Source organism: Daphnia magna, linkage group LG5, assembly GCF_020631705.1.
Source record: "Daphnia magna isolate NIES linkage group LG5, ASM2063170v1.1, whole genome shotgun sequence".
NCBI classification, from domain to species: domain Eukaryota; kingdom Metazoa; phylum Arthropoda; class Branchiopoda; order Diplostraca; family Daphniidae; genus Daphnia; species Daphnia magna.
The window spans coordinates 1,575,802-1,601,007 of record NC_059186.1 but is presented as its reverse complement, the minus strand read 5'-3'; the positions used below and the strand labels follow the sequence as shown (position 1 = coordinate 1,601,007).

At 41.3% G+C, this 25,206-nt stretch overlaps 3 protein-coding genes, 2 long non-coding RNA genes, 3 other non-coding genes and 1 pseudogene across 8 annotated transcripts; 3 read left to right on the top strand and 6 right to left on the bottom strand.

The window, feature by feature from the left end:
* Window positions 1-91: 91 nt before the first annotated feature.
* On the bottom strand, window positions 92-3,339 carry LOC116926039. The gene is made up of 5 exons (XM_045173808.1): window positions 3,209-3,339; window positions 1,662-1,786; window positions 1,372-1,598; window positions 627-732; window positions 92-570 (listed from the first exon to the last, which is right to left on the bottom strand). Exons 1-5 carry the CDS (start codon window positions 3,337-3,339, stop codon window positions 356-358), a joined length of 804 nt encoding a protein of 267 aa, XP_045029743.1. The 3' UTR covers window positions 92-355.
* Window positions 3,207-3,429, bottom strand: LOC116936687. Its single transcript, XR_004401801.2, has one exon. It is a non-coding gene; the product is annotated as a small nucleolar RNA U3 (small nucleolar RNA).
* Window positions 3,430-4,660: 1,231 nt separating this feature from the next.
* Window positions 4,661-4,779, bottom strand: LOC116936688. The gene has a single exon (XR_004401802.1). It is a non-coding gene; the product is annotated as a U5 spliceosomal RNA (small nuclear RNA).
* A 3,407-nt stretch (window positions 4,780-8,186) lies between these two features.
* LOC116922277 lies at window positions 8,187-8,811 on the top strand. The gene is made up of 4 exons (XR_006646759.1): window positions 8,187-8,351; window positions 8,419-8,490; window positions 8,549-8,622; window positions 8,681-8,811. It is a non-coding gene; the product is annotated as an uncharacterized LOC116922277 (long non-coding RNA).
* Window positions 8,812-9,096: 285 nt separating this feature from the next.
* On the top strand, window positions 9,097-14,610 carry LOC123472394. Its single transcript, XM_045173807.1, has 2 exons — window positions 9,097-12,277; window positions 12,410-14,610. The coding sequence occupies exons 1-2, from the start codon at window positions 9,097-9,099 to the stop codon at window positions 14,608-14,610; spliced, it is 5,382 nt and encodes a 1,793-aa protein (XP_045029742.1).
* A 2,175-nt stretch (window positions 14,611-16,785) lies between these two features.
* On the top strand, window positions 16,786-17,756 carry LOC123472261. Its single transcript, XR_006646616.1, has 2 exons — window positions 16,786-17,116; window positions 17,185-17,756. It is a non-coding gene; the product is annotated as an uncharacterized LOC123472261 (long non-coding RNA).
* Window positions 17,757-20,730: 2,974 nt separating this feature from the next.
* LOC116936759 lies at window positions 20,731-21,778 on the bottom strand. Its single transcript, XM_045173806.1, is given in 3 exon segments — window positions 20,731-21,074; window positions 21,325-21,387; window positions 21,390-21,778. Coding segments are annotated over 3 exon segments (747 nt in total). The 5' UTR covers window positions 21,730-21,778.
* Window positions 21,779-21,995: 217 nt separating this feature from the next.
* Window positions 21,996-23,385, bottom strand: LOC116936760 (annotated as a pseudogene).
* A 1,677-nt stretch (window positions 23,386-25,062) lies between these two features.
* On the bottom strand, window positions 25,063-25,204 carry LOC123472911. Its single transcript, XR_006647374.1, has one exon. It is a non-coding gene; the product is annotated as a U4 spliceosomal RNA (small nuclear RNA).
* Between the last annotated feature and the right edge of the window lie 2 nt (window positions 25,205-25,206).

Here is a 25,206-nt window from a genome sequence, read left to right as displayed (position 1 = left end):
TTCTTAGTTGATGTTTAGCTTTATTATATTAAGTATTGAGTCAATTAGACCTTTAGTGAAATAAAATGTTTGAAATTTTAAATGGAATTCAACAACTTTGTATTTCACAATGGCACAAAAACAAACTACATTCTTCATCACAGCATACCCTTACGAATAACTGTAGCATATAAGACCATAATAAAACAAAACAGCAGTGATAGACATATTAACTAGGTTAAAATCCTTCTAGATAAGAAGGCATGATTAGAGTAACGGACCAGATTTTGTATCAGGAAACAATATTAAAAAAGTGAAATAAAAAAGGGTTTGCAATTTAAATTGGTTTGCAGAGATGGGATTGGCAGCGTTTAAGTTACACGTCAGATGTAGTGGAAGCGAGGGGAGCCAAAGTAGCGATGGTAGCTGATGCATCGTTGGAAGCTGATGCGTCGTTGGCCGGCATTCTCTTTTTAGTCTTCTTTGCTTTTGTGTGGACTGCCATGAGTTTTGCACTTACAGATTCTTTTACTTGCTGCTCTGTCAGGATGTATCCCTTGTATGCTTGATCCCAAAACCGGATCATGAATCCTAAAAAAAAAAGGTTTAAATCTGCATTTTAAAAAACTAAAGTCTCTACAACCAACCTATAATTTCATCCAAGACCTCCTTGGGAATTGCTGGCTTTGCCTTAGATCCCGGAATACTTGGACAGGAATTACCGGAAAGGGACATATTCGCCAACTCTTCTAGCTGGTACAGGGCGTCCAGTATGATGGAAACACCATTGTTTCTTGATTTTTTTGAATTTCCGTCTGTTTTCAGAGCCACGTTTGCCGTCCTCAAACTACCCTCGTTGATCAAAACTTCTTTAAATAGGACAACCTAACACAAATGGAGTATAGAGAATTTAGTAACATGATTATAAAACGAAACTCTAATTGTACTTACATTGTGAGGAGTTACAGCTCTTATAACAGGTACGTGGCTTCCACCCAAAGATGTAGGAGAGGACAGATAACTGACTGATGGAGAATAAACAGATGGTGAAGCCTGAAGAGAATTCTTTAAAACCTGGCCTAAATCAAGAACATGCTCCTTCATTTCTATATACAAACAAAAATATTAGTTATTTAAGTGAAGAATCAATATAGGTTCTGAAAAATACTTACTGTCAATGAGTGCTAATGGTTGTTCCCTTTTCAACTAATCCAATTCTTCCTCAACGTCAGCCTTCTTATCTTCTTGTTCAGCGCAATCCTTGGCAAGTTTGTCGACATAAGCCTCTAGTTCTATGATTTTCTCCTGTAATTTAAAGTTTTCCTGTAAAAACAGACGAATTTTTCTTCCGGTTATCGACAGTGACCATAAATGCAAATACTTTAAGCCTACTTTGTCCAATTCTTCATAACTTCTTTTTTTAGAAGGTTGGTTAGTTGACTGCGATAAATCAGTGAAGGTGACATCGGTCCTCGGTATCTCCATATCGTCAGTGAAGGAAGTAGAGAAATTTTGAACCTTTGTTGGATAAGAAAGAGAACGTTTTGCTTTCGTAGTCAGCCTATTATTATTTCCTAAAATGTGTCGGTCTCGTTCTGATGCAATTTTTTCAATGTTATCTATATGTAAAAAAATTTTAACTTCAAGTTGATAAATATTTAATGAAAGGTAAGGTTTTGTACCACAATGATAAAGCGGAAAGCCAGTTTTCATAACAAATCGTGTTCCATCACAATTCTCTGGTTTTGAATAGTCAGTTAAATCAAAAGGTACTTCAACGTTGGTGTCATCACCATCAGTAATCCATCTGTGTCTAGATAATTAGTTAGTTATTAATAACTAGTTTGGAGCTTAAAATAAAAAAGAATTAGAATTACCTGAAAACAATGCATGATGTGTCCCCAATACAACCACAAGATGAGACACACATAGAATATCCTTGACTAGATTCAATAAAAAACTCAACATACCATGGGAAACATTTGACCCCTCTACACTCTACAAAGACAACACCTTGCCAAACATCAACTGAGAGAGAGAAAAAAAACAGTACATGAATTCATGAAATAACTTAAGTTGGGGGATTTTTCCACTTTCAGCAAGTCAACCGCTCCCGTCATCGAAGAATTTCCATGCAGCGTCGCTCGTCTCCACTAATTGGGTCTCCAGCTTGGCCAAGTCCTCCCCTCTGCTCCTCCTTCTCTGTCTCCGGCTGCTTTCACGCCGCTCTTTTTCTTCTCTACATTAATTCCTCCAACATTCTCTCGAATTTTTCCAACTTCGTTTCGACCCGTGTAGGGTCTTCCCACCCGGATAATCCTCCTGGATCACCAACACAGTCGTCCCCTCGACTCCCGTTCCTTGGCACAAGGTTACTCGGGTTGATGGTTTCGACAATACCACCTACAATTGCTTGATCAACCCTTGGCGCAAATCGCCCAAACTCGTCGCCAGAGCGTTGTCTTTCCCTGGCTCTACCGCCTCCCGACGAACGATTCTTCGTCTAAATCTGATCTACCGATCACCCACAACGGTAACCTACCGCCTCCCGACGATCGACTCTTCGTCTAAATCCGATCTCCCGATCGCATAAAACGGTAACCTACCGTATCCTTAGCCTCATTAGTCACTACTAGATCTCATGTTTCTCCCTAGAATTTTCTTTGGTGTTCCTATGTTGTCACACGCTAATCGCCCTTCACACGGCTGGTGCTGTGGCTTCGTACCCCAAAAGTTTAAGGCGCGAAGGCCAGTTGGGTCGACGAGTCTCGGAAGCCCCTTACAGCCCCCGCCTCCGCACAACCTGAGCAAAAGAGTGACAACGCAAGGACTTACCACATGTTCTGCATCTCCACCATGTAACGCGGGGAGTTACTTGAAGACTCAAGTAGTGACTAAGACACGTTTATTCATCGTAAAACGTACACCACACTACAACAGATATAAGTATACTGGGGAGCAGTAAGGGACACATACAAGTAATTATGCACTTTTGTGGACAGCAGCTACCGGGGAAAATATCCGCTGACAAGACTGCCGGACATCTCGGGTAGAGTTGCGGCCAATAATTGATACAGGAGCGCCGGAAGTGACAACTAGTAAATAAGGACTCAATAACCGCGACAATATTGATAACACGAAACGCTAAAGAAACGAGGCAATTGGGTTTAACGTTTTACGGATATCAGAGGAATCAGTAAGATCATTTTTCTATGCTTTGCTAAATTACCGCTCTGAAAACGCCGGTTTCCTTCCAGTGTGACTCAAAGGAACATTGGAAACGGTCCTCAATGGGTACGAGCAGATACCACGCAAGTGGCTACGATCGCAACCTGATTCACTCTCAGGAGCCACCGTCATTACTCGTCATCGCGGATTGATTGGAGAAATGTTTCTGGTGGGAAACAAGTCAAGATATACCACAGAAATGATCCTGTGAAGTATGGTCTTAAAGTTGAAAAAAACTTGCAAGAGAATTAATCGATTATGCAAAATGAAACAGCGTAAATGAATCTATTCGTAAAATAACGTGGTTTTTATGGTTAACGAGTTCGTCCTAGAAGTAAATTATGTGGAAAAGCGCTACACAACGACACGGCGCGTTTTGTTCATTCAATACAAATTGCTGAAATGGCGAAACAACGACGGTATCTAGAGCACGGCGGAAATTAAAAGCAGTTTGTTGAGAGTCACTCGCCAATTTCTTATATCGCGCTTCATCCTAGAAATACAATCGATCGTCAGACATTAATAATTCAGCTGGATGTGTGGCACGCATCTGTAATCCTGCTTATGGTAGGCTTGATAGTGTGGATGATTTTAGACGAGGATTCCTACTTAATGACCGTGTATGTTGATCAGGCGTCCGCCCTAAGCTCGGCATCAACATGGACCCATTGAAGGAATTTAATAGGTGCAGGTTAGCTAAGGAGGAGCAAAACGGGACAGGAAGGAAACTTAGCAGCCAAAAGTTCCCGTTTCGAGCAGTAGTAGGATTGCGCCCGTGAATGTACGACATGAATTAGCCTCGACGAAACAGTCAAACCTCTTTCTTTTTATCTCTATTAAGGAAAGTATGAGTTTCAATGGGTTTGTTTCCACTTCAAAAGTGAAATACTGCTCAAACAATAACCTCCACACTAAATCTCTGAATCTAAAAACTGAAATTGTGTAAAAGAGTGAAAGCTCAAGTGATTGGCATGATTGCATTTCTGAACATAAACCCGCTCCGTTAAGCTCAATAAAGATTCACTGTAATTGCCACAGCCCAAAGCTAATACTGAATAATCATCTGACTACCTAAATGATGAATTGCAACTGAAGTTTCTATGCGGCAATTGGGCGCTTTGCACCCACGGCCGCGTTTTCATCTTGTGCGTATGGAACAGTGGTGTTTGCATGCAATTTGAATGATTTTGAAAAGCACGAAATAAAGGGACCTTAATACTTATATGTTGAACTGCATCTTAAGTTTGCGGCCATTTGGAGCTTCGCGTTCTCACCCGCGTTTTCAACCAACTTTAACGGATCGCTAAGATCGCGGTGTAATTTACCTTTTCTTGATAAACATGAAATGGAGAAATCTTAATATTCTTTTATTCTCCAATTGCATTGGAATTTTTCTGCTTTCACTACTCTACTGAATTTATAACAAGAATTTATTTATTTATCTTTGGGGGGCCAAGTCTAAGGACCAGACGTTCGAAAAAAAATAATATAGACTCATCAATGCTCGTAACCACGGAACTCTCTAGTAAAAGACGAAAGAATTATCCTGGTATTGATGAGACACCAGAGTGATTGACAACTGAAATCAGTTGGGCTTCCGGTCACGGCAAGTCAAGGCAATAAACAAACATATTCAACCGTAATGCGACGACAATTTTCTGTTAGATTTGAAACAGTCACTAAAAAACTTCATGCTGTATAAAGGTCATGTAAAAAAGTTTTCTCGTTTGATTTTCAACTAAGTTTACTTAAGCTGAGTGAAATATAAATGAATTCTAAGGCAAACGGAGTGGGCAAGCTGAATTGGGAAAGAAGATGAAACGTATTTATTCTGCAAGTCCTTTAGTTTTTTTTCTTTGGAGGGGGGGATCAATCCGCTTAGTTGAACAAACACGAAAATGTACTGCTTTTTGATTAAACTAATCATTTGGCTGCTTTCAATTTGACACACACATACATAAAGATTATAGTTTATGAATATTTCACATATTGCCATACAACACCGTTGAGTAGTAAAATTCATGCAAATGACGATGCATTTCGCCAGCTCAAGTGAACGCACAGGAATTGTTTCAGTTTACAGGTCAATTTTGCTGAACCCATTCCCGTTTACTTAACCATAAAATCAGTAAAAACCTACAACAACTGAACGAAAATTACTCAGCTGCTATTTCATTGTGCTTTTCTACTTGCTTTGATATGCCGTGAACACGATTCGAACCTAGGTTACTACGGTTTACGCTATCAAAACCCACGACGTACTCACCGCTAGACGATCACGGCCAAATTACAACATTTCAACACACGTAAACGTTTCCACACAATCACATTATGGATCATAAATATATAGGGTTGGTTATGTTAAAATCTGACTAAATTGAAAAAAGGAATGCCAACAGCATCCCGTATTCCCAAGTGGTGACCCGTCAAAGTACTAACAGGACCAGACGTAGCTTAACTTTTTTTCTAACTTAATTTTTTATTTGTTTTAAAATCACTTATTGCACCACTCTTTGCACTCTTTTATGGTTTATTCCGCATGTGCTAGTGAAGTCATAAAAATATTCATGAAATTAGATTTTTTTCTTTTTTTCCAGACGATAAGGCTTAGATTTGCTGCTAGAAATATTGCATACTTTCTCTCCTGTGTATTAGGGAAATCCAATAAGAAAAGTTGTTTAATAGTAGGATAAAGTTTTTTCTCATACATACTGGTTATGCGCCTTTATCCGAATTATTTTTACTGCTGGCTGAGTAGCTTTACATTGAAATAAATGCAATAAATTTTCTTGTCTTTTAAAGGATAGTTATTCTTCCTAACGGCACTGCTAGAATTTCATTATTCTGTCCTGAAATCCTACAATGACGACTTAAAGACAATTTTAGCAGGTTTTGATGACCGGCAAAAACTGCTCTAATACACGTATTTTTATTGTCACCAAAGTTTTCATTTTGGCGTCCACTAGGACGACTTTTTGCTCTAGAAAAAACATGCAAAAAGTAGTTTACTACCATCGGATATGGACACGGGTCTCTTGCATGGCAGTCCAGTAGTCTACCATATGCGCATCATTCATTAAAATTTGGATATTTTTAGACTGGCATGTTACGGTGAAATAGTTTTGCCTTCGATCATTAAGAAATGAATTTTTGAATAAAATTTAGGATTTGATAAATCTACACCTTGCGCTCTTTGACCAAAATACCAGAAGAGAAACATAACTATTATGACTTTCGATCATTGGACTCCCGCATCATAGACTGAGCTTCTTCTTGTTAACCAATCACTACGTATTGAAAAAGCTATTCTGGATTATTATTTGATGTGGTGTACGTAATTTTTACAAAGTTTAACCCCAACGCTACACTGTTAATTGTGTAAAAGTGGCTTTTAAAGAAATGGATCAAAATAAGACGTCTTCAGAGGGACTTGATTTATTTGTTAAAAGTACCGTGGCTTAAGCGCGTCCTTATAAAGTCCTTTGGCGGTCCAGTACTGCACGTCCTAGTAAGACAGATAGTTCCTCCATTAAATTTTTATGTGGATTGCATTCGGCTGACATTTTTTGTTTGCATTTGATGAGTCGGTCTCTTGTTGGAAGTGCATTGTGTATTTTTAAAAAGAGATGTCCTTTTTGCCAAGGAGATAAAAATTTTTGTTTTAATGCCTTGAATGCTGGTTTAATTTTGTTCCTGGATATTTATGTTAAATTTTTGGTTGCCTTTATTCTTTTAAAATTAAAACACTATAAATTTCTTTGGTTTCCGTGTACTGGTTTAATGTTATTGTTTGGCTTAGTTCTGTTATTGACTTTGTAATGTCTCTTAAAAAACCTTGAGTTTTTTCGCTGTTTGGCCCTGTTTTTACTGGGAAGATATTTCTTAAATTTAGTCCTACCCAATATCTGATCAATTTTCCGTTGGCACTTAAGGGTTCTTTTTATAAATCTTGTATGACTGATGTTAATAATGGAAATTCGTATTTTATTTTGACCTTTAGCAGGTTTAAGCCGCCTTCTGCGATATTTGGGTAAAGTTCACTTTTAGCAAATGATTCAAGTTTGTGTTGACAAATGAATGTTTGTCCAAGCTTCTGGATTTTGTCTGTTTATAATTTTGGAATTGGTAAAATCTTTGCAAAATGATAAAATTTTTGGCATATAAAATTATTTAAAAAGACTAATTTTTGTTGGAGCGTCAGTAGCCTGATAAAGGTGCCATGTAGGCTTTGTTAAATTTTTGCCAACAAATTAGCACAATTTTTGTGCAAAGTGGATTCGATGTCTTGTCACCATTCTATTCCAAGCATTTTTATTGAATCTTTGTGAACTATCCACGTTGAAGGCAAGTTTTGTTGTTTGATCCAACTCCCCAATTTTATTAAATGAGATTTATTTCTACTAATTTTCGAGTTTGTTGCTTATTCGAACTCTTCAATACAAAGCTACAGGGTTTTTAAATCGTCGAAATTTTGTATAAAAATAGATATGTCGTCCACAAATGCGTTTATTTAATGCTTAGAGTTGCAATAATAGTTAGTTGGATTTTTGTTTTTATAGAAATAAAAAAGGGCTCGATAAAAATTATATGAAGGAACATAGCTAATGGACATCCTTGTCTTACACCTCTTTTGAGATTAATCTTTTTGCCCAATTCTCTATTTAAATAAACCTTGCTAAAAGAACTTTCGTGCAAGGATTTAATATTTCTAATAAAAATTCGGCTGAATCCCATTTTAAATAAAACCTCATACAAAAAGGTACGATCAACCATGTCATATGCCTTTTCGAAATCCATACTCACTTTTGCTGCCCCTTTTTCTCTGATACTGCTCCCTTTGGGAGTGTCCTGCGATGAAAATCATTCTATAACATTTGAATAGGTTGTGAGATTTTGACTAATGTCTCTGTTTTCTAACCCTCCTTGTTGCGGCGAGAAAAGCACATTTCAAATCTCTGCAATTTGGCAACGCTTAACTTTACTTCAAGTGCGATTCTTACCCCTTCCTTACCGAGTCTTTGCGTGAATCCGTCTGCTAGCCTTCTTGCGACGTTAAGACCACGCTCGTTTCACTGTTGAAACGAGATAGTTACTGTCACGATTATTATACCTTTCTCTGTTTCGTGAAGCCATTTATTCAGTTTGTGAGTATATCTGTTTATAATTACCAATTGCCCGACCTGTCTAATCTATGAATGTGCTTGATCTTAGTTTGGCTCGTTTTTCTGTCCTGAACTGTCAGTTCAAACCTCATTCTGAGTGCTTTTTGCTTGTCTAGCATTGGTAATTATTATGATAATACTTATATTCTATTGTGTATGCTCATTACTGTTTATTTTAGGCTTCATATCTGTATTCCCTGTCTGTGTGTGTATTGGTCTGGGTGGCCACTCACATTTTCTCGTGTCATCCCAGGTACAATTCCTACTTGTTTCCTTTCCGTTCCCTAATTAATTATTTCCTTTTGGTTTAGACATCACACGTATGTCATTTCACTGTATGTCAGCACAGTTTGAGTCCCACACATTCTTTCATTTGTGTCGTGCATGACCCAGCAACTTGCGAATAAACTACAGGGGCTGCTTACAACAGACCCCAGAAGGAACTCTGAAGGCTCCCAATTCTTAGCGTCGAAACATTGGTCCTTCGAACCGGAGTCATCCACAGAGATTCTTCTTGGCCTATTCGTCGTTTCAAGTTGATCCTACGTCTATGCTCGTTTTTTCCAGAACTTGTCAACGTTCCTGCTGGTCGAACACTGTCGACCATTAGTCCATTCTCTCACCTGGGTTGACTCCTTTCTCTTCATTCACTTTCGGAGGAGCTTCTGCTCGCTGTCTCATCTAGCTTCCAGCCAGTTAGCTGTCTACTCTCGCCTCATTCATCAGTATGGCCGGTGTAAATGGAGACAACGAGGTTCCTCAAGAGACGACCACACCTACAACCCAAAGGGACCTTCAAGATGCTGCTACCTGGAAGAAGCAACGCAGTGCCTTACGTCAGCAGATCACCAAGACAATGCGGTACCTAGGCAACCTAGTTACTGACAGAGGTTCCAGAGGATCCACTTCCAGTTTGATGAAGCACCTTGAGACTCTATTGGCCGCAGCCACAAAAATCCATACCAATCTGTCGACAGTCGAAGATCAGGCAGAAAATGATCGTCAAGACGAGTTTCATCTAAAGTACGTTGAGCTGGCTGGAGACGCGTTGGAGAGAGGTCAACAATATTTGAATTCAAGAGTAGGTGAACCTCCCTCTGTAACTGCAGGCAATCGGGCACCATCTATTTCAGCATCCGAGCAAAATCGTCAAGAGGTTGAACGCAAGTTGGCCCAACAAAGAGCAGATGCAGCCGCTCTACAAGCAGACGAAGCCCGTCATCAAGCCAACGAAGCGTCCAACCGAGCAGATCAGGCCCGACGTGAAGCCACTGCGGCACAGCAAGCATTACAAGAACTAGATGTTGATGAAGATCGTGCTAGTGCAGTCACGCACGTTTCTCAGCGACTTTCTCAACTTGGTCAAGATTGGAGACAGAACCAACGTCGGCTTAATTCTTCGACTTCACCAGCAGCTCCTGACGAGTGGATCGACCGTTATGCCGCCGGTCAGCTGAAGCCAAACGTTACAGCGAGTTCCCGTTCTTCAGTCAAGACAGAGTTAGAAATTTATTCCGGAAAGTCCCTCGACTGGTTTGAATGGATAGATTTGTACAGAGCTCTTGTGCACGATTCCGGAAAATCCGCTGGAGAAAAATTGGCCATTCTTAAACGCCATCTGAAAGGCGATTGCCTCAACCTGGTTCAAGGTCTCGGAGGTGGCGAGTCAGCCTACATCGAAGCCTTAGTCCGTCTCAAACAGAGCTCTGGCAGACGGGATGTTATGCGAGCTGCCACTCTACAGGCCATCGAGAAAGTGGAACTGAGAAATGACCCGGCCATTTTCAAACGTTTTGCCGAGCGGATTAGGACTCATCTATTCGATCTCAGCCGTATCGGAGAATCCAACGCCCCAGATTTGATCGAGAGGATTAGCATGAGACTCCAGCCACCAGATCGTCTTGAGTGGAACCGTGGACGACGAGGAGGATTGGAAACAAGAAGTCTCAACGCCTTTGGATCCTGGCTGTGTGAGAGAGCGGCAGAGTACCAAAATGCATACAGCATTGCATCCGAGCAAGCTTCTTCTTCCGTACCCAAACCACATCGGTCTCATGCTCGCAGCCACCCTGCTTCATCCACAAAGGCAACTGACAACCACTCAGCACCTAAGGTCACCTTCCGGCCATTCTGTTTCAAGTGTGAAGGCGACCACAAATTGGAAAATTGTAGCCAGTTCAAGGCTTTAGTCGTTGCAGACCGAGTTTCTTTCTGCGCCAAGCACAGGTTATGTTTCGGATGTCTTGGAGCGAAGCACTCCGTCCGGAATTGTTTTACGAAGAAGCCGTGCAAGATCGCTGGTTGCAGCCTCCACCATCATGAATTGGTTCATGACCCCGATAGACCAGCCGCTGTATCCACGCCGCATGCAACGAAGACCGAAATGACAAGAACAGCGACGGCCCACCTCCGGAAGCAGAGTCCACAACAAGTCGCCATGGGGATGATGCGGTTGAGAGTTTTCAGTGCCGATAACGGAGCGGTATGGGCGAACGTCTTAATAGACGAAGGGAGCGATTCGACACTCATGCGGCAAAGTTTCGCCAGCGCAAACAAGATTTCCGGTGTTCATCAGATTCTGACCGTGGAAGGCGCGGGCGGTGTAGTCAAGCGCTACCGTTCTCAGCGTGTTAATTTCCAGATAGACACGGTTTATGGCGAGAAGTTGGATCTCTCGTGTTCTACCCTGCCCACTACCGTCGCGACTTCTACCCCGGTTACAGATTGGGGAAATTTGAAGAACCGTTGGTCGCATCTGGCCGACCTTCCTGTTGGAGAAACGGGCGGCAGAGTGGACATCCTGATCAGCAACGATTACTCGCACCTCATCGTCGCTTTGGAATCCAGAGTCGGAGATGACTATGAACCGACCGCCATCAGAAGCAGACTAGGCTGGATCATCCGTGTTGTCGTCAACGATGGTGCTTCCGTCCCAGCCGCCCGGACTCATACCGTCAATAGTTTGACGCAGTTGGATGAGATCGCGGCAGAACTACGCCGTTTCTGTGACACTGAAAATTTTGGAACGGAGTCGAAGACAAAAGGAATGTCAGACGACGATCGACAAGCCATCGCAATTTTAGAAGCTGGAACAAAGAAGCTGGACGTAGGCTACGAGGTTCCCATCACCTGGAAGACGGGGGAGCCAGCTTTAGTTTGCAACAAGCAGATGACTCAACAACGACTCGGTGGTCTACTTCGGCGTTTCAGCAGAGAGCCAGCGTTCGAGAAGGATTACCGTGCTGCCGTTCGGAAAACTATCGACAAAGAATACGCCTCTGTGTTATCTGAAGAGGAAGCGGAGTCCGCCAAATACTTTCTCGCGCATCATGGCGTTTACAAAGGCCCTAAGTTACGTGTCGTCTTTGATGACGCAGCCCCCTTCAAGGGAAAGTGTTTGAATGACGCCATACTCAGTGGTCCCGCTCTCCAGCCTCCTCTTCCATCCGTTTTAATCCAGTTCCGTGAGGGAGCCATAGCCTGGGCTTCAGATGTGGAAGCGATGTTTAGCCGTTTTAGGCTTAATCTCTCCGACGCAAACTATTTTTGCTTTTTGTGGCAAGAGTCCCCACCGAAGACTGTCGTTTGCCGGATGGATCGGTTGCCGTTTGGCGCTACTTGTTCTCCCTTCATCGCCATACAAACCACCCGCCGTGCAGTTTCTGATGCCGGAGTAGGAGAAAAAGCGGTCGAAGCAGTTCAAAGAAGAATGTATGTTGACGATTATTTGGGATCCGCAAAGAGTGCCGACGAAGGCGTAGCAGATGCGTCCACCGTAAGAAAAGCTCTGGCCGGAGCCGACCGTCACTTTCAAGATTGGATCTCCAATTCAGCAGAATTCTTAGCAGCCATGCAGGAAGAAAAGAAGCCAATTCCGCAAATCTCCAGTCTTTCCGCGGACAGCGAAAGTACGAAGGTGCTCGGTGCGGTGTGGAACACCACCTCAGATGCTCTAGGCTTCTAGATAAATCGCTCGACGGAGGAAAAATACACACGGCTCAGTTTGACTAGCCACGTCGCCGGAATATTCGATCCGCTAGGGTTAGCGGCTCCTATCATCATAAAGGCAAAGGTCCACCTTCGCGATTTGGTCGTCAAAGGGCTAAAATGGTCCGACCCTGTAGAAGGAGCTGATCGAGCGTGGTGGGAGTCATGGTTCCAGATCGTCCAAGAATTGGCCCATGTGTCCATCGAACGCTGTTTATTTCCAGAAGAGGACGATATCGTCGAGTCTCAGCTACACACGTTTGGAGATGCCTCAGAGGAGGCCTACGCTACGGTGGTGTACATCCGCAACCAGTACCGCTGCGGTAAAATCATTATCAGAATTGTGAAGGCAAGCAGTAAGTTGGCCCCAAAGAAGAGTCTGTCGGTGCCAAAATTTGAGCTAAACGCCGCCCTATTGTCCGCCCGTGTTGCTGCCACCGTCCAGAACTGTCTCACCAATTCCATCGACCGCAGATATTTCTGGACGGACTCCAGTACTGTCCGTAATTGGATAAGAGCAACCGCCTCGTTTTACCAAATCTTCGTCGCCAACCGAGTCGGAGAGATCCAGACGTTAACAGAGAGCGACGAATGGCTTTTTATTCCCGGCAAACTCAACCCCGCTGACGCTGCGACCCGTTCCGCCATCGGAGAAGAGGTATGGCCAAAGATCTGGCAAGATGGCCCGGAATTTCTACTACAACCTGAATCAACCTGGCCCACAGATCTGCCGTGGATGGCCACGACGGCTGAAATCAAAGCCATCAAATTATATTCCGTCCAGTCCAATCCGGATCCGTTTGGTTGGTCAGCAGTCGGTTTGGACTGTTCTAACCTTTCATCTTTCTTAAAATTAGAAGGGGAAACGAAGAACCTCCTTAAACGATGTCAATCAGAAGCTTTTCCGGAAGACATCGCCAGACTTAAACGAGGAAAGCCACTTCGTTCCTCTTCCCATCTACTGGTTTTAAGCACGACGCTAGACGAAGATGGAATCTTACGTCTCGGCGGCCGGATTGATAGAGCGAAGCTGCCGTACGATGCCCGTCACCCTCCGTTACTGCCCAGCAAGCACCCTCTCACGGAGAAAATAGTCGAAGTCGTGCACGGTCAGATGCATCATGCCGGAACCGACTATTTATTCGCCAAATTGTGTCAACATTTTTGGATCATTCGCGGGCGAGAGCTGGTCAAGAAGGTGCGTCGAATGTGCCCAACGTGCATCAAGGACAGGGCGGTTCCAGCCGCTCAACTGATGGGCAATCTACCAGCCGTGCGACTTGATTCCTATTCTCCCCCTTTCTTCCACACTGCAGTTGACTTTTTCGGTCCTATAGAGACAAGTCCCGGCCGGAACAGAGTGACAAAGCGGTACGGTGCCCTCTTCACTTGTCTGGCGACAAGAGCGGTACATTTGGAATTAGCCGAATCATTGTCATCTGAAGATTTTCTGTTGGTCTTTCGTCGATTCATCGGCCTTTTTGGCAAACCTGCCACCGTCCACTCCGATAATGGGACGAATTTCGTCGGAGCGGAGCGAGAGTTGAACGATCTTGTTGATCAACTCGAAAAGGACCCGAGGCTGTCGCAGTTCCGAAAAGAAAAGGTGATTGATTGGTACTTCCAGCCTCCACGAGCACCACACTTCGGCGGAGCTCACGAAAGTTTGGTCCGTTCTACAAAACGTGCCCTGTACCAAGCCTTAGATCTGGAGAAGAAAGCTTTACGCTACCCCACGGACGAGATGCTTCGGACTCTATTTGCCGAAATAGCCGGATTCCTCAATTCTCGCCCTCTGACCTACGCTAGTTCGGATCCGGAGGACTTTCGGCCCTTAACGCCGAATGACTTTTTGAATCGCCCACCTACTTTCGATCTGCTGCCCGGCAAATTCAGTGACGCCTTGCCCCGAGAACGGTTCCGTTACGTTCAGAAGATGGCCCAGTTATTCTGGGATTTATGGACTAAATTGTATCTTCCGACACTAGTCCCGCGAAAGAAATGGCAATCGGCTCAAGAGAACCTTACCGTCGGTGACGTCGTCCTCCTGCTGGATCCTAACCTACCGCGTGGTCTCTGGAAAATCGGCCACGTCAATCAAGTTTATGCGGGAGGCGATGGACTAGTACGCGTCGTCAAGGTGAAAACGGAGGACGGCGAGTACACCCGAGCGATTCACCGCCTAAGTATCCTCGAGAAAGCTGTCGTAGCCGATGTTCATCCGGAAGAACCTCATCCATCTTTATCAAAATAGTCTCGTCATTTCATTATCGTTCTTTTCTCTCTTTAATTTTCTCATCTGTTCCTTCTTTACTCATCTTGTCGCCGGATGTAACAGATTCGGGGGGAGAATGTTGCGGCGAGAAAAGCACATTTCAAATCTCTGCAATTTGGCAACGCTTAACTTTACTTCAAGTGCGATTCTTACCCCTTCCTTACCGAGTCTTTGCGTGAATCCGTCTGCTAGCCTTCTTGCGACGTTAAGACCACGCTCGTTTCACTGTTGAAACGAGATAGTTACTGTCACGATTATTATACCTTTCTCTGTTTCGTGAAGCCATTTATTCAGTTTGTGAGTATATCTGTTTATAATTACCAATTGCCCGACCTGTCTAATCTATGAATGTGCTTGATCTTAGTTTGGCTCGTTTTTCTTTCTTTTCTTGGTTTAGACATCACACGTATGTCATTTCACTGTATGTCAGCACAGTTTGAGTCCCACACATTCTTTCATTTGTGTCGTGCATGACCCAGCAACTTGCGAATAAACTACAGGGGCTGCTTACAACAGACCCCAGAAGGAACTCTGAAGGCTCCCAATTCTTAGCGTCGAAACACTCCTGCTTGTTCTTGACCAATTACTTAAGGTAAAACTTTTTTGAATCTCAATGTTAAAATTTTTGTTAAAATTTTGTAGTCGGAGCATAAGAGGCTGATAGATCTCCAATTACTTAAAATCTTCCGGCTTCCACCTTTGTGCAGTAAGGTTAAAATTACTGCAGTCTGGGTTTTGCTAAGTTCTTATGTATCTAGTATATGGTTAAACATTATTGTGATTTCTTCCTTTAACCAAGGCCATATTTTCTTGTAAAATTCAACAGGCAATCGATCTATTCCTCGTAATTTATTTTGTGGCATTGTTTCAACTGCATTCCAGACTTCATGTTCTGTGATTCTTTTAACTAGATCTAAATTCATGTCCTGGCTTACTCTTACACTTAAATTGTTTAAAAGTTCCTGCCTTTTCACTGGGTTATGGGTGCTAAGAGAGTATAAACGTTCATAAGATAAAAATATTGGGTAAAAGTCTATTTTAGCCGACCACAGTAAACTTAATAAACAAACTGAGCTAATTTAACTTATACTTAGTTAGCTTAACTTATTAAACTCTAGTAAAGTACATAAGCGGGACCAGGTCCGAGCAAAGCGAGGCAAAATAGGGGTTTTGGGTGAGTACGAAACTAAAGTAGTATATTAGGTAGTAAAATTAAGTTAGTTATGTTAACTTTAATATAGTTAAGTTAGTTACACACTTAAGTTAAGTTAAATAGTTAAGTAAACGTTAATTATAGTAATAAATAAAATTTTGATGCAAAACACAATTTTGACGAACACAAACATTTAGAATAACACTATCTTGCTAACTAAGGTAATAAAACATAAATAGAAACTAAACAACATTACCTGAACTAGTATCTGATATCCGTAATAGGTAATAGATGGACACACACCACACTGTCACAACCGAAAGAATTAAAATGATTAAAATTTTTCGTTTGCAACTTGAAATTCCCTAGAGTTGCATGTATTATTTTTGAAGAATAAGTAAAATCTTTACATGCAATAAGTTCATGGTATTAAATTATAAATAAAAGTGTTTAAATATATAACATATATATAATGACAATAATTAATGATATAAATAACATTACTTTTTTAAAAAAAGTATTGTTCAAAATTAAGGTAAATAATAACTATACCTTATTTGCACATAATTTATCTACATACAGTACCAACCGAAAGTCTTTGGAAGCCCGAGAGGAACTTATGCAAAAACGCTGTTTTTGCAGTCCTCTCAGTAGTACCGTTTTTAAGCAAAAGCTTTCAAATTTTTTGTGGAGATGGCTGAAAGTAGTGGAAACACCTCTGATTTTTTTCAGGTTTTTGTTTTTATTTTCTAAAGTACTTTTATCCCGTTGTAAAAGTCTTTGGAAAGCCGAGAGGACCTTATGCAAATAAGGCCACTTTGGCCTTTTTTTCAGTTGTACGGCTAGGGCTAGGGAAACGCGACTTTTTTTAAAAAATCAACCTGCGTTAGCTTTATTTTAGCTATTATTTGCAATTTTTTTCATTTATATTATCTAAGTTTCATTTTAAGTTGAAAAACGAAAGAGTAAAATTTCCTTTTTTTCGGGCCCTCACAGCGTTGCCGGGTCTCCAAATACCGTTGTTTTCTCTACCCGATTTTTGCCCGGGACAATGAGCTGTGTGTCCACACACTCTCACTAGGGGCGCATGTACTCTCGATATTTCTGTCTCAGACATCAGGAAAAAACACACGCGTCAAGCGAGTAATTTCAAAAGTGAACTCTCGTTAGTACTTCCATTCCAAGTTTTACAAACTATTCAATTATGGCAAACTTCATTCCGGTACTGGATGTTGCAACAAATTTGCAGAGAAAGCAATTTGCTGAGAAATATTTGTGTTTACAAGAAAAGTTTTGAACTAAGGCTGCCTTTGTTGACGAACAACGTTTTTCGTAAGCTATTTACGTTACATTTATCGGGTATTGACTAAATCTCATTATCTTATATTGTGTTTTCATAGATTTGACATTGATGGTCGAATTAGTTTATATTCTGGCAGTCATGGAAATAACATACCTAACACAGTCCCTGTATGGAGTTGCATTGCTGTTGACAATTTGCCAAATGTTATCAAGAAACTCAACTGCAGACTCGATACCACCCAGTACAAAGAATTGCTGGATAGTCATGTACTTCCATTCTGTGATGGGCTGCAGATAGTTCACGATTACTTCCCAGTCCACTATGCTTCATCAGTTAAGGAGTACATCAAGTCAAATGCTCTCAACGTTTTGCCTGACTGGCCAAGGAAATCTGGAGACTTGATGCCTCTTGAAAATGTTTGGAGAGAAATGGTTTATCGATTTGAAGCTGAAGGAATATTTGCTAATACTGTTCATGAACTATGGACTGCCATTGAACAAGTTTTTAATGTTATGAATCGTGGTGGTTATTTCATTGAAGTAATCCTTGACACTCGTAATAAATTACGTAGATTGTTTGAGAATGATGGCGACTGGGTTGCTGTTAACTAAGTTACTATGTATAACATTCATAACAATAAAATTAAACATTCATGTTTGTTCAGGAAAAGCATAGAATTCCCTTATTTCATTTATTGATCAGTAACGAGTATGGCCACCTTTGGCGTGTATGACTGCCTTACACCTCTTTTTCATTAAAAAATGTATTTCTTAAGGATTTCGTCAGGAATGCTATTCCAGACATTTTGAACCATTTCCCATTTTCCCAGCTGTAGCACATCATACAATTTAGGTACCGGATATCTCTTTTTTTTCGAGATAGCCTCTGCATAACTTAGACGCATGTTTTGGGTCGTTGTCTTCCTGGAACACAAATCCTTTTCCAATGAGTCGCTTTCCTTCGGGAATTGCTGTGTGTACTAGGATGGAATGATACACTTTTTGATCCATGATTCCAACGATTCTTTTCAGTCGCGTAACCCCGTTTGTTGATATACCACCCCATACCATAATGCTCCCACCTCCGTGTTTAACTGTGGGCATGAGACATGACTTATGAAATCTCTCACCGGGTTGGCTACGTACAAACAAACGGCGCTTACTCCCAAATAGTTCAAACTTAGATTCGTCTGTGAATAAAACTTTCGCCCATTTCTTTTTGGGCCACTTGATATGTTTTTTGGCAAACGCCAATCTTTTTTTAACATTGCGCTTGGACAGAAGAGGTTTTCTGGCAGCTACTCTACCAATAAGACTCCAAGATGTTAACGAGCGAATCACACAAGAGTAGGAAACTGGCATTTTACGCCCACCATTGAAATCTTCCGTTAAGACGGCCAGAGTTTTACGTCGATCACGCAACGCACTCAATTTTAAATAACGTTTATCTGAGTCATTTAATTTACAAGGTCGTCCACTTCGTGGTAAATCGAAACAGCTATTTGTTTTCTTAAACCGATCAATGGTGTAGTAAACTGTTGACATTTTGCAACCACTAATTTCGCAAATTTTTTTTACTGAATGTTTTGTGTTATACAAAGTTATTATTTCACTATGTTTTTCAATGGATAACTGTCTTCGTAAATCGCCAGCCATTTCTAACCGTGTTCAAACGGCTTCAACGCCACATAAGCTTAAGTTAGTGGCTTATTGGATACGTTTCCATCGCCGACGCGGGAGATCAAAAAAAGCCACCCAACGCTGTATTCATATAAAATATGGCAGATTTTATAAACCATTTAATACATAATACCATTTAATGACGGCAACATACCTTACTACGTTTGGCAACATTGTGATTCTAAAATAACTATTATTCTGTCCATCAGTAGAATACAGAACAGTTCAGTATATTTGTGTCGTTAAGTAGTTGATTAAGTAATAACGAAGTTACTTTGGTCTTTCGTTAATGCATTAATAAATTCTCTTCGAGTTCTGTAATTGTTTTGCTTTATCCGTTTGCTTTTTCTTTAATTAGATGTGCCACACTTATAGTTTCATTCCCAATAAGATAGTGTAATTTACCTCCAATTTTTTTCCTTCTTCATCTTTTAAATGCATATTTTTTTTAAATTTTTTAATATAGTAATAATCCTCAAAGTTGTTTTGTCCTTTATCTATTTCGGCTTTGACTTTATCGAGACATTTGATATAAAAAATTTTCTTTCCATTTATTTTTTTAGTATTGTGTACAAATTATTTTGAATTTTTCTTTTATTTCTTTTCCCCACCATTGTGTTATACCCATGTACTGTTAAAGCTTTTGTTTTGCATTCAAAACAAAATGTTCTAATACATTTTGGAATTCTGGGTAATCAAGTGTACTAGTGTTCAGTTTCCACAGCAGTTTTTTCTTTCTTTGTTCCGTTTTGGTTCCTTCTAGATTTAGCATTACTGCTTGGTGGTCACTGAAAGTAAAATTTAAATGTTGACACTCTTGGATAAAACCTTCGTTTTTACACTGCACATATATTCTATCAATTCTAGATTTCCCATTTGAACTTATAAAAGTAAACGTAGTGGTTGTTGGTTATTTAAATCTAAATGCATCTACCAGCTTCAGTCTTTCTACATTGTTTTTCAATTGACTATTTATTTTATTTTCTTCTCCTTCCCTATCCCTTGAGTCAATAATGCTGTTAAAATCTCCTAATAGAACAAGGTTTTCATCTCTTGCTTTTAAAAAATTTTAAAGTTTCTGGAGAAAATATTTGTGTCGGTTTGTTGCTATCATTTTGAGTTGGAGCATAAATATTTACAATAGTTAAATTTTTTTATTGAACTCTTATTATTTTACCATCTACTGATTTTTCTTAACTTATTATTCCAAGTTGTTTTCTATGTAATATAATTGTTTCTGATCTATTGTTTGCAATATTGTCGTTAATTATTGCTGTAAAATCTGTATGAATTTCCGGGAATTCGTCAATGTTACTTTCTTGCAGGGCTAAAATGTCAGGTTTGTTCTTTATTACAAATTGATTTAAAAATTCTGTTTTGCTCTTTGATTTAATTCCGTTTATATTAAGTGTTATTATTCTAACCATAATTTGTATAAAATAAATTTTTTCCTATTATGAAAACGGGGCTAGGATCGGCTATAAAAATTCTAAATCTTCTTCTTCTTCTTCCTCTTCTTCTTCCATTTCTCTTTCTGTGTTTGTCCCTATTTTGTGGTTTTTTCTGCATTTTTGAGGTTCCTCTTTTTCTTCTGTAGATTTTTCCTTTATTTCGGTTTCATTTGTCATTGATTGATTTTCCTTTGAAACTTCGGATTTCTTGTTTTGTAAGTCTTGTTCTTCATGATTTCTATCGACCCCTTTAACAACTTCCATACACAGGTTTTGTGCCATGAAATTCATTTGCTCTTAAGTGTTCGAGCTTTCAAGGCTATTATTTTCCACTATGTTTTTCCCGGGGCCCATGATTTGTTTTCCGTTATCTCCCCAAGGAAATCCACTGGTTTCATTTTTCCTAAATTCTCTATCTTCCCCATTTTTACTTTGAATCTCATCATTTTTTGTGTGAACCTTTGACGACAAGTAGTCAAATTTGGTTTTAATTTTTTCAGTTGTCTTCGGGTTTCAGGCGATGATTTTGGAGTACTGTTCGCAGGATACATCAATCTTGATCCTCTTCAAGTGGCCAGCTGCCCTCCTCGAACGCGCCAAGAGGTTCATGGATGCTGTCCCATGTCTTATGGCACCAAGACCTTTGTCCATTGACCCTGCCAAATATTCGTTAATTGGTATGGAGAATGGTACTTCTCCCTTTCCGTATCCTAGTCGTGTTGTCTCCTCTAGTTTCGCCATAGCCACTTCGCTAACGGACTTGTCCTCGCTGTCCAAGAGTTGCATCGCTCTAGCTATGGTCCAGATATCAGCCTCCTCGGTCAAAGGAAGCATTCCAAGCCCCCCAACTCTTCTGTCTGCGTAGAAGAAAGCCGTGTTAGACGAGATAGGGACGTTGGCAACTCTGCGTAGAAAATCTCTGCATGCGAAATCCAGGTCGTAGAGACCACCCTTTTCCACCCTTTCTGACGCCAGATGATGAGACAGCGATGGTAGAAGACAACTCCTGTATACTTCTAATTTCTGCCAGGGAGCTAAACTAGAATCTGCTACTTTAATTAAAATTTGAGCTAAAGAGGTGGTTGGACGGAAGGTTAGTCGAGCTACTAGAGGTGTTCCTAGGTAGCCCTCTTGATCGTCTTCTGCAAGGGGTCTGATTTCAGCGTCTCCGATTTTCAGCGTGTTGTCTGTAACAGATTTTTTATTAATAAGTGTTAAGGACGGGCACTTACCTGGATTAAACTTCAAGCCTAGCGAGTTTGCCGTGTCCTCTATGGCATTGAGAGTTCTTTGCGTTTCCCGAATTGACGATCCTACAATGGCAATATCGTCCGCATATGCTGTAGTTGAGACCCTAGCTTGAAATGCTGAGAATCCGGTGTTATTTGATTTTGCTGTCCGTATGATGGGTTCAGCTGCCAGGTTGAATACCACGCTGCTTAATGGGTCGCCTTGTCGAACACCAGCCGTTGGATGAATCTGCACGGAATCTTGCCCAACAGCAAACTCCATGATGTTGTTTGAGTAGATGTCGCTTAGGATGCGACGAAGCTCAGCTGGTATTGGTAGACTCTGAAAAAGACAATTTAAAATTGGGTGAGGAATGGATCCAAAAACATTGGAGAGGTCCAACCAGGCAATCACCATTTCCCTCTTGGACTGTTTCGCCTGTTCGATAACAGTGTGAAGGAGATGTGTGTGTTCCTGGATGCCTCGAACACCTGGTAGAAACCCTTTCTGCTCTGACGAAATCCATCCTAGCTTCGTCGCAGTTGACATTATTCTTGAGGACAAAATTCCTGAGAAGATCTTGTACATTGTCGGAAGAAGGGATATTGTCCGAAAGTTCCCGTAATCTGAGGAGTCACCTTTCTTGTATATCGGAACCGTCCTCGAGGTCTTCCAGCATGCTGGAATCCCATAAGTCCATACCGCGCGGTAGATGGAAGCTAGGAGATGAACGCTTGTGTCCAGTGCACGAAGGTGCCGATATTCCAACCCGTCTCGTCCAGGCGCGGTGTTGCAAGCTTTACCGAGTCTATGCTTGATTTCTTTTGGACTTGGAGGTGAGGAAAGAATTCTGTGCTCTTCAGATGTTGGGTTCTTCCATTCACATCTGTCGAAATGTGCTCTGGTGCAGTCAATCTGGTCAATTGAAGGAGGTGTTTGGGAGTAGGTTTATTCGAGGAAAGCAGCAGCCAAATCCTTGGTTTCCGTGTAGCCAATAGATTCCTCTTCTAATATTTTCCTTACGGCTCTGCGAGGATAGAGTGAGTAGAGGCGTTGAAGTTTGCCTTTTTCCTCTGCTGCCTTTCTTCCTGAACGCCGTATTTTTTGTTGTTGTCGATTTTGGTTGCGATGGCTTCTTGTCCTCTCTGTTGGTGTTGTTGGTCTTCTTGGTGCGGAGATTGTGTCTTCCGGTTTCGTAGAAAGCCTAAGCCACTCAACTGTGCATTCACTGAGGAGGGAATCAAGACCCTGCAGGGAGGTGCACAATTCTATCCTTGAAGCCCACAAACCCCTAAACTCGTCTTCTGTTCCCGCTACGTCGACGGTAGATACTGAGTTCACAGAGTTGGCTAGGAGATGATAAGGGGGAGGAAAAGGAAGTGTTTCGACTCGAACTAGAAGTGAAAGCCGGAGAACTAAGGGGTGTTTGGCTCGGATTAGGTGTTGGAATACGCAATGGTGAAGGGGACTGGAGATTAGGCTCTAGGTTAAGGATGATTGGTGGTGATATCTGGTGGGAAGCAATAGAACTTTGTGTAGTTGACGGGGTGGAACTACTGAAAATTAAGGAATTTCTTATGGATGCAAGAGAGAGGGTGGGTGAATGTGGTAAGTTTGTTGAGAGCAAAGGGTTGGTAGAGGATATTTATGAATTAGTCGTGGTTTGTTGTGGGATTCTATGTACTTTATAGTGCTCTCTCATGGCATGCCCTTCTAGTATGACGTTGCACGCTCTGCATTTCCTTTTTCTTTTAGTGAACAAACCGTGTTCGCGCGCTGTATGATGTTCAATAGACTGCGCTGCAACTGTGCCTTGGGCCGTTGTATACCAACGGCACAGTGGACATCTGCAGTTTCCACAAGGATAGGGAAGGATGAGATCCTCTCCTGCAATTTTTGATTGCTGTATGGAAATACTTTCATCGCCAGTGCTGTCATCACTAGGTGCCTCGTCACACACAGCATGCTGCCTTTTGGCTCTGATACGTTCTTCGGATATTTGAATGCATAATTGGCAATAATACTTTATAACGACGATCAAACCATGTTTTAATTTTAAATGATCTACGGCATTTTTAACATGCGTCTTGGAACCATATCTACCGCTTGGACAGAGAGAGCACTCTAGAGTAGGAGGGACGGGGAAGGGAAGCTTAAGGATCCCATCTACGCAGTGATAGAAAAACAACTCGGTTATCGACTCCGTCATCATGAACGTAACATTGTGGATTTCTTAACAGATGTTAGCAAGAGAATAGCGAAAGAGGGATAAAGGTTAGGCCAGACAGTCAAGTGTCTGGTTTTCTGAAGGTTAAGGTAAAGTCAGACAGTCAAATTTCTTGTTTTTGTGGTAGTTTACTGAAGGTCAGTGGTAAAGGTGGGTGTAAGTTTGGCCTAATTTAAGGAGAGGACAATTTAGACAGATAAAAAGATTTTAGATTTTAAAATGTTCAAAGTAAAAAAATTTCAAGTAATGAATCTATGTTTACAATTACTAGCAAAAGATTTTACAGTTTACTATACAGCCAATTTGTGAACTTGTTAGTATGTGGGCCTAACCGTGACGCACGTGTGGGAAATATGAAAAACGAGATGGGAATTGACGACCGGATTGAATACTGGAAGACCGACGTCACAATTAATGCCGCGTAGTTAACGCCAAAAACACCTTCTCGCCAGCTGCCGACGTAAGCGATTACCCAGCTGTCAAGGATTGAGAGACGAGGAAATGTTAGTGAGGAAGTGAGCCAAGACTGCCCGAAAAGGTTTCAGGCAATCAGCAGCATCACTTGGTCAAAAAATCTATCAGTCTAGGATACCCGGGGTTCTCTGGAACCCGTATCAGATATTAAGCTGATACGAAAGGCCGAGAAGCGCTTCTCGGGCTTTATCGAATTCATATTCTCGCCACTATCGAAAAACGAAGAAAGTCATCAGGAAACCAGGCTGTTGCTAGAACCCTGCCTGGCACTGTTCAAAGCCAATACAACTCATTAGTTTTTATCTTCTCTTTTGATACAAATAGATTATTAGGCTAAACGGTTCAAATATTATATTATATGTGAAGCTGGTGATTGCAATGCACTCTCCATTTGAGTCAATCAACTCCACCTAGTAGCAAACTCTGCACACTATGAACTATCAATGCAGCAGGAATGCATCACAAAACATGTTGGATAGAATCCTGGAATACGTAACGCAGCTGGTTTTGCAGCAACCAATTTAATGTTACGCAGAGACAACAACGAACAACAGGAAGAAATGTTACGTGAAGACAATAGCGAACGTCACATGTTTGAAATACTACGCCTGCCAATGTGCCTGCTTAAGCTGAGTGAAACATAAACGAAGTCTAAGGCAAACGGGGTGGGTAAGCTGAAATGGGAAAGGAGACGAAACGTATTTATTCTGCAAGTCCTTTAGTTTTTTTTCTTTGGGGTGGGGGGGGGGATCTATCCGCTAAGTTGAACAAACACGATTCTATAGACAGAAATTCAGGTTTCCCAACCTTTGATATATGTGGGATTGATTAACCAATCGCCTACTAAAGGTTGATCAAACAGGCAACACTAAACAATAACCGAACACAGTGTTAGCGTTCTTTAAGAGAATCTGCTCCTGCTGGAGCTGTCAAAAATTGCCGACAACAAAGAATGTTTCACTTCATCGTGGCGGGGAATTGGTTAAAGTTTTCAACTAGCAATAATCACACCTCGGGAGACCCTCATTGGTTATGATATTGCCACTGAGCAAAGCTAA

Bases quoted from the DNA above. Each gene is read 5' to 3' on its own strand.
- LOC116926039 (XM_045173808.1), bottom strand. From the start codon at position 3,339: ATGACGGTGGCTCCTGAGAGTGAATCAGGTTGCGATCGTAGCCACTTG. The intron at 1,599-1,661 runs GTACAAAACCTT...TTTTACATATAG, and splicing joins CTTTCCGCTTTATCATTGTG to ATAACATTGAAAAAATTGCA. The intron at 571-626 runs GTTGGTTGTAGA...TTTTTTTTTTAG, and splicing joins GGTCTTGGATGAAATTATAG to GATTCATGATCCGGTTTTGG.
- LOC123472394 (XM_045173807.1), top strand. From the start codon at position 9,097: ATGGCCGGTGTAAATGGAGACAACGAGGTTCCTCAAGAGACGACCACA. The intron at 12,278-12,409 runs GTACGAAGGTGC...TCGATCCGCTAG, and splicing joins TCTTTCCGCGGACAGCGAAA to GGTTAGCGGCTCCTATCATC.